At 31.0% G+C, this 9395-nt stretch overlaps 1 protein-coding gene across 1 annotated transcript in view; it reads left to right on the top strand.

The window, feature by feature from the left end:
- LOC143255911 (TGF-beta receptor type-1-like) overlaps window positions 1-8556 on the top strand; it is a 116953-nt gene extending 108397 nt beyond the window's left edge. Inside the window, exon 9 of the mRNA XM_076512333.1 lies at window positions 1484-8556. Within this exon, the coding sequence (XP_076368448.1) occupies window positions 1484-1612 (129 nt within the window). The 3' untranslated portion in view covers window positions 1613-8556. The remainder of the gene's footprint in view (window positions 1-1483) is intronic.
- Window positions 8557-9395: the final 839 nt, after the last annotated feature.

Here is a 9395-nt window from a genome sequence, read left to right on the forward strand (position 1 = left end):
ATAGTCAGATCCTTTTTACATCATCTTCACTCATTGAGCATTCACATCTACCATTTATATGGAAGACTGGATTCTTCTCACTCCTTCCTGTCACTTGGCAGAGCTTCACACTCAGACTCTTTCATCTGAATCTGGGAAAGCTGGGTTTCTCAACTAAACAGAGAAGTCTACTATTACTTCCATACAGTTCCTTGTTTATTTAGGGGTATTTTTCAATTTCCATATCAGTTGGGCCCAACCTTCTCCTCTCTGCTTTCAGGCCATAAAACAAGCCATTCTTTTAACACCATCGTCATTTCCATTGGCACATGTAATTTATTCTGTTTTGGGTACATGAACATCCTTTGGTTTACTTATTCCTTCAGTGGGGTCATTACAGGATCACTGAAAAATTTACAAGAATACACTGGATTGTCTGGTACTATTGGTTTCGAGCTCACTCAACCTTTGCTGGTAGTTGTACAGCAGTAGCATGGCAGTAGGTATCCCTCTCCCACCCTCACATCCTAAAATGCATTTTTTTTTGTAGATATTTCTCTCCAGCTTGTGTAGGGAATATGAAATTCATGGCTTTAAAACACCTGAAGAATGTTCTCTCTTTATCAATCTTGCAGAGCTTCTAACAGTTTGATAAGTTATGTTTCAGGCTCTGAAATAGTGCAAGGGAAGATGCTAATGCTTCATTCAGACAATTCCATTGTGACCTCCTATATTTCCAAGTAAAGGGGCACTCACTTCAGGCTTTTTTGTTTTCATACATTGTATTTTCTCTTTTTGGCCCATATCATCAGATTGTTCTCCTTGCTTTTCATGTTCCAGGCATTTAATGGTAAATCAGTTCTCATCCCAAGTTTTTCCCACAGAGTGGATGTTTCATCCACACGTATTTTGTTGGATCTGCTCTCATGGAAATGAAGTATGAAAATTACCTTCCACTTGTATTGACTGAGTAAAGGCTTTATAAAGTTCATAGACAAATCTTTAGTAAAGATAATTTACTAAAAACTTTTATTTTTTGTGCATTGCAAACTTTTAAATTTGTCATATTTACTCAGATTTATCTCTAGTTTCACAATAGCAGGTGGTTATGAGGCCATTCAAATCCATCAAGCCTGTATACAGATTGATAATTCAAATTTATGTGAAACTTCAGTTTATTTGCATTTGAAAGTATGAGAGTGTGTTTGTGTTAATGCTGTCTATATTTTTGATGTTGTCATGACTTGGTGGTTTTCATAAGGATAAGAAGTTACATTACCTTATAAAAAAGAAGTAATAATAATAATAAGTTGATCAAAGTGAGAGAAACATAATTTTACCAATATTTATATTTTTAGACAATTTGAACTGCAGAGGTATCAGTTAGCTTGTCAGTTTCATATATTTTAAAATATTTAAATCCATCTACAGTTTCTTTTCTCAGAATTATTTCTTGTATTAACTGTGCTTATGGATCTTAGCATTAATGTTTTTCTATTGTCAGGCTTTACAAGTTATGTCTAGGATCATGAAAGAATGCTGGTACCATAACCCTGCTGCACGGCTAACAGCTCTACGTATCAAGAAGACCATAGCCAATTTGAAGGCCCAGGAAGATTTCAAAAACATGTGATTAATGTGCTCTTGAATATACTTTTAATAATGAATTTGGCATTTTTTAAAATAAATAATTTGTTTGAACAATTTTGAAAGTTATGTACAGTTTTAGTTTCTACACATCCAGTAGGATATGAGGTAGTGCTGTATAAAGGCTTTACATATTAATTGTTATTCATCTGTATCATAAGAAATATAAAAGGTCAGAGAAACTGTTCACTTTAAGATTTTGTGATGTGGTACTACAGAGAAAGCTTAGAATTTTGTAATTCTTCAGTAAGTGTTGTCACAAAAGTGAGAGTACAAAGAAACATTAATCTGAAAGTTGTTTTGTGTTTCTTTGAAGAAAAATTAAAAAGATGGAACTTTAGAGAAACTCCAAACATGGAGACAAAAAAAAGTTTTTCTCACATGTGCAAATAACTTTAAGACCCAAATGTAAAGAAGGGTAACTCAAAACGGTAAATTTACAGAACTTTTGTGTAGATTTTCTGAAGTAGGTTTAAGATAAAAACAAAAATCTTAATTGAAATCTTTTATTCACTCGGTATGTGAAGCCACAGAAGTAGAAACTTGAACTTGTGTGTAGATGTTGTTAAAAGGTCTGGGTGTACATGAATTAAATGATCATAGATTTTATGTTTTTAAAATAGGTGATGCTAGAGAGAGTCTCTTAAACAGATATGGTCATTTTGAATTCACTGCAGGAGGCTAAAGTGAAATTCCACTTTCCTTTTAGTGTATATTTTAAAGGAAGTTGAAGCTGTATACAAAATATGACTGAATTTAAGTGTTCAGTGGGTGATATGAAAGAATGCTGGACCATATAGAGAAGGTTTGCTCATAGAGACTAAATTTAAATGAATTTCTTTATGTATGTGAATAGAAAAGGTGGTGTACAATCATATTAAATAATTTTTGTGCATGTAATAGAAATGAAGGTGAGACTATAGTGGCTAAGTTGAAAGGATTGTTGTTGCTTTTCAAATAACCTTCAGAAAAAAATATAATAATTATTCCTTCAAGAAAAGTAATTCAACAAAGAATGTTGGGACTTAAATATGTATATTTTGAGAGTGAAGAAGTGGAATTTAAAAGAAGGTTCTTTGTGTAAATGTGAAAAAGAAAAATCATGCATCAGTAAGGCTTTAACCTGTGATGTTTATTTTATATATAAGATGAAGAAAAGAAGTCCCAATGTTTGAGGATTGTTGTATATATGTTATGAAAGAGTACTGAGAAGTTATAAAGAAAGATTGCTGTGTACATATGTGAGAATACCTATAAACTTGAGGAATTGTTTTATTTGGGATGAATAATTATGACATTACAGGTAAACCCAATTCAAAGGATTGTCGTGTATTTGTAATGAAGAAATGACATAATAGAAAAGCTTAAAACTTGAAGTATTCTATGTATAAGAAGTTAGAAAACTAGTCGTGAAGGGTTGCTGTTTACATATGATGAAGAAACATGAAATCAGAAGACCTTAACTCTTTAAAATTTATTGTGAACATTTCATAAAGAGTTGCAAAGTTTTAGATAAAATCAAACAGATGTTTTTTGTATGCATGGGATGAAGAAATACAAACAACAGAGAAGCTATAAACTTGAAAGAGCATTATATACATCTTAAGAAGAAACACTAAGACACATAGTTGCTCTAAAGATACATATAATGAATATGAACAGTAGAAGAGCTGTAGGCTTATAAGATTCTTGTGTATCTGTGATGAAGAAATAAAGGCTACAGGGTAGCTCTGAACCTGTGAATGGTTGTTGTATACATTTGGTGAATGAATATAAGTAATAGAGAAGCTCTAAGCTTGAAGAAAAATATGACTGTGTTATAAAGAAGGGCAATATTATTTACTTGAAACAGGAATCAACAAAATATTGCTCTGTGTGTGGAAGTGAAGTAAACAATATTAGAGCTCGTCAGAAAATTTGAACCTATGTGTAACTGGGGTAAGCTTGATTATTAATATGTATGTGAAAGTGAATTAAACAGGGTATCATAATCTGTCTGATACCTAGGCAGATACTTACTATATTTTTAGAAAGGATGTTATTATACTATTAAAGAAATTTAATATGCCAAATGCTTTGGGAAGATGGGCCTTCCCTTTGCTGTTTGAATAAAGAAAAAGAAAATACTAGCATTTTATTTTTTATTGACATTGTTTGAGTTGCTGCGGTAACTTATCCTGACAAAACAAAAATTACTGTGATAGAATGTGTCAAAACTGACTGTTGTCTTCACAGAAGCTAATAAAAAAAAAACAGGGTGTTCAATTGCATTTTGATATATGATATATTTTATTAATACATAGTTTTTGAACAGGGTATACTAATTAACATCTTCATTTTGAATTTTTGTATTATTTTATTACTAGTTACAGCTTTTACAATAAGGAAGTCTTGCTTTGAAAACAATAATCATCAGTTGCTCTTGAGATCATCGTTGTGTACTTGAGAATAATTGCTCCAGTATATTAATGTGTAGAACACTGATCTGTATGTGATGGGGATTGTGATATAATATAAATTTTTTGTTGGAAAGATTTTTTTGTTTTAAGAGTACATATACACACAAGAATAAGCAGAATACAATTTCCTAAATGGATGAACTGTTGAAACTTTTGCAGAATGGTGGAACATTATATTTTATATGAGATATAAACTGTTTATGTAAAAATATTACTTTATGGTTATGGGTGGCACACATACCTGTTTTTAAGGACAATTACAAGAATACTTTGCTTAAAATAATTTTAAAGAAAGTAAAACAATTTATTAATAAAAATAAAATTATTTACAGAATATAGCTACCATATGTTAATGCTTCTCTAAAGTCCTAATCACTTTTAATCAGCTAAGTGCCTTCATTTAGAAACAATTCATTTAAAACTAGTTTACCAAGTGAAGATGATTTTTGTTTTAATATAGAAATAGCTTAAGAACAGGCTTAAGGATAGAGAAAAATGTTATAACAGAGCAAATGTGTAAAATAATTTAGTCAAAACTGACTTTTAAATGGTATTATGATCAGTTTGGATATGTAGTAGTTTATTTTACTATTGTTTTGTAAACAAAATATTTTTGTAGTATTGCAACAGTATTTTGGAGAAATATAGTTATTAGATTAAGACCATTTGTAATATAACATTGTGATCTGTTTAAGAGTGAATTGCCAGTATATGTAGTTGGTTAGAGAAAGAAGCTACCAGTATAATTTTGTAAAGAGAATATTTTCATATGATAATGCATTTATTAATAACAGAGTATTATAAAATGTGAAACGTTAATATAGTAATGTAGAAGAAAGTCTAAAAGAGCATTGTTTAGCATGAAGTAAACAAATTTCCATTTTCCTCTGTACTACATTGAAATTCTACATAATCTGCTCATAGTGATGTTGTTCGTATTTGGTGTTTCAAGGGTATGGACCAATGTTTTTATGTAATTATTTTCCTTATTAAAAAATGTGGTGCCTAAGGCACTATAAAATATTCTTCAGTAAATGTGTCAAACTATAAATGCACCTGGTGAAGTTAAATCTCAAGCTGAGCATAACACACTTGTTGATTAGCTTTAGTCAAATGAGCTACAACATTATGAATGCTTCAATTTTCTACCTTATATCTCATTGTTTATTATGGATGAAATATAGTAGACTGTTTGAACTTATCCCATTCTGTGTGTGGTGTTCAGAGTACTTTTAGTGTCTATTATTTTTGTAGCAGAAAATGATGAGTCAAGTAATTCAGGGTTTCCAAAACTTTTTAGACCTGCAGAGCTTCACATCAAAAAGAAAAAAAACTTTCCAGAGCCTTAAAAAAAAACAACACTAAAAATTGAAACAATTGTCACTAGCACCCAATAAAGTTTACTTCAAGCTTTTAGAATATAAATTTATTAAAAATATCAAAATTTAATTTTACTTGTTCAAAAATTTCTGCTTGCAAAATTTACATCAGTAAAATTACAGTGTACTTATATATTTATTAGTGGCTCAGACAGGCTTGCTTTTGTGCACAAAGTAGTTCAATATTTGGAATTATGGTTGGTACCTATATGCTTGCATCATCATCAGTATTTAGCCTGTTTCTAAATTTGGCCTTTGTAGCTATGTACAGTGAAAATGTTTGCTCACAAAGATATGTTATTGGAAAATGCATCAAAATTTTCAAAGCTCTGTTACTTATTTCAGGGTATTCCATGGCCATTTGAATCCATAATTATGTAATTTCTTCCTGCTGAAATTTTGTTTTTAGGGTGTAATCAGTTGAAATTTCTAAAAGCTGTTCTTTCTCTTTCAAAGGCAAATTGTTGGTATTTATAGAGTCAACAAAGAGATTGTGAATCCAAAGTAATTCTTCTAAATGAGGAGGGAAGTACTTCCCAATAATTGTACACAAATCAGATATGTGCTGGAAGATTGAAACTTTTGCATCTTCACTTAAGGAAATTTCATTTATAAGCAAAAAACCACAGATTTTCAAAGCAATCAAGTTCATTCATAAGTAAACATTCACCCCTAAGTTTTAGTTTATGTTGAAGTGCTTCCATTTTACTCTGATCTTTGAAGTATGTTACCCTGCATTGTTACATTCACTTCAATTAGATAGGCAAATATGTCCACAAAGTACGCCACTTGTTAACATTCTATAATTTCCTCGCAAAGCCCAGGGGCTCTGTGGAGCATAGTTTGAAAAACCATGAAGTATTTGACTAGATAAATTTTAAGGACAGGACACCATCCTTTTGTTAGGAATTAATATAAAGATGCAATAATTACACTAGACAGAATTAGATTTTGTGACCTGCTTAGCTCACTTCATTTGTTATGTTAGTAAGGATGGAATCATTAGAGGCTAATTCCAAAAATTATAGGTTTTCAAGTAATTTTTTTCTTCTATTGTGTTATGTTGCTTTTAAGGGGAAAAATAAAAAACAGTCCACAAAGTACTGCATGGTGGAAAGAGTGGGCATGTGCAAATTGAGATTTGTAAAAAATATTAAGGCAGCATAATCCTTAATGCTGAAATAATTTTGATATACCCACACTATTTTTAGAAATACTAAAGTAAAAATATCTAAAATTTGTTAATATTTATAATTTTTCTCCTTTCTTACAGTATTTTTGTGTCAATTATATGTGTAGTACATATGCTGCAGTTGGGACATACATTTGCCAATGCTTCCCCACCCTCCTACTACAACTGAGAAACACATTTCTCATTGTTTATGCCTTCCTTGTGATTCTATGTCCATCATTTTTACTACCATCACTAGATGGAGAGCTCACATCCTCTTGTCTCATTGCCTCTTCATCATCATAACTTGAACACCACTTAACTCGCTTTCATTACTTTCTAAGCTATCTATATAAAGTGCATCAAACTTATTTATATAATACTTTACGGTTACTACTCACAGCACTAGTGATGAGGAAATGATTGGCACCAAGTTATCATACCCACTTTAGCATCTTGTTGATTACTGAAGGGTTGAGCGGAAGACATTAAGTTGTTTTTTTTAATTTCATGCAAAGATACATGAGGGCTATTTACATTAGCCATCCACACTTCAGTTGTGGAAGAGTAGAGGTAAGGCAGCTAGTCATCACCACCCACTGCCAACTCTTTTACCAATGAATAGTGGGACTGACTGTCACATTATAACCTCCACAGCTAAAAGAGCCAGCATGTTTTGGTGCAATGGGGATGGAAAACATTAAGAAAAACCATATATCAACATTAGGATAGATGCCAATAAGTATGATCAGTTTTTCTTACTCCTGTATGTCATGCATGGCAATTTCAAATAACAATGGGAATCACTTGCCCAAGTCATGTTGTGAGGAAGTGGAAGGATAGGAAAATAGATGTCCCAGCTCCAGTAAAAGGGGTTAATGAAATGGAGACATTGGTTACTTTGCAATGTATTTCACTTTGTTCTTTAAGAAAATATTCTTTAAATTACAAGTTAAACTGCAACCCATGGCTATAGTACATTGTACAATTGAAGGGTGCAATGCATTAATTTTATGAATTCATGTTTCTCAAATATTTAGAAGGATATTTAGCATATTTAATATGATCTAATATTTTAGTAGTTCACTGTATAGTGCCCACTAGATAAGTACTTATACAGTGAACTAAGGTACTGTAATGGAGTCAATGTAACTGATTAGCTTTCTCATTAATAAATCCTAGGAAAACAAACACAATTTGAAGATATTCAGTTACATTTATCGAAACAAACATTGGTTCAGGAACCAAATTCTTCTGGAATTTCCAGTTGAGAAAATATTAAGACAAAAAATTGCTCAGTGTCAATGACATAACAACCACCTCTTTCTCAGTCATATTACTATAAATTTGTGTTTGTCATATGTTTAATAAACGTTGGAGTAAAAGACGTGCTTTGAGTATGAATGGTATTTTTACCTTTTCTTTATATATATATATTTTTTTTTTTATTATTATTATTATTATAACTGTACTGCTTGTGAGTTATTGTAATATGTACACTCTGAATTTGGGTGAAAAACTATTGTTGGTTTTATTTCCAAGAACAGTTGGGTTATGTTGTAAAAGTTGTAATATGTCCATGCCAAGTTTGACTAAATAATGGTTGGTTTTATCTCTATGAAAGCTTAGATTATGTTGTATAGATACTATATTCACTCCAAGTTTATGTAAAAGAACATTCTTTATTTCCAAGGATCTTTAGGTTACTTTGTACAAGTTGTAATATGTCCACCCTTGAGCTTGGGTGGAAGAACAGCATTGGTTTTATTGCCAAGGACATTTGTTATATGAATTTGTTTTAATTGTATACTTAGCTGTTGTTTAAAAACAACCTTCACACAGTGAAATACACATTTTGTCAAGTTTATTGTTGAATGTTTGAAGAGTTGCTAATAAAATGAAAGTGTATTTGGATAGTAAATACAATTGTGTACAATGTACACACTGTGTCCAACTTTTTTTTCTCAGTTGAGCAGAACTTGTCCACTAGTAATCTAATACTTTAGTATTTTGACAATAGTTCAATTACTTTTCATTTACAAAACCATAAGGACAATTCAGTGAAACGGTATGACCATCATTGTACTCTGAGAATCTTGTTTTATAAGGGGTAGCTAAAATTATCATATAACTCCAGGTAATATTATTTGTTAAAATAGGTTGCAAACCATGAATACTCAATTCAAAATCTGAGCACACTATCAATATGGTCTGTATCATTGAATTTCAGAAGAGTTGGTCACATTCTAAATGGCTTAATCTTTCTGCATCAATAAAGTCAACATCATTGTAGCAAAAAAATGACTGCTATGTGAATTTGGAAGGATATGATTAACTGTTAAGATATTAATTAAAAAAAAAAAACAATCTTCAGTACTATCACACACACACACACACAAAAGATTAAAACAAAATGACTAACAAAAACTGATGAAGATACAGCACTTAACATTTGGCATGTTATTTTCAACAAAATTATTTCAATCTTGTGAGTTTGTCTACCATGTAGCTAAAAATTTTTAATGTAACTTATATAGACATTTTAATTGTCCTTTCTACTGGTACTTCTAATTTTGTGCTATTATCCTGCTAAAGAAAAAAGTACTCCAAATTGTACAAAGTCTTTATATGTTAAAAGCAATTAATATTTCAGCTGAAAAAAATAGATTTGAAGGTAACAAGATGTTCTTCAGGAAACGTCTTAATTAAAGCAACTTGCAGGTCAGAATGTTAGTGTCTGCAATTGATAACTGTAATCAC

The sequence above is a fragment of the Tachypleus tridentatus genome, chromosome 7, assembly GCF_004210375.1.
Source record: "Tachypleus tridentatus isolate NWPU-2018 chromosome 7, ASM421037v1, whole genome shotgun sequence".
In the NCBI taxonomy this organism is placed as follows: Eukaryota; Metazoa; Arthropoda; class Merostomata; order Xiphosura; family Limulidae; genus Tachypleus; species Tachypleus tridentatus.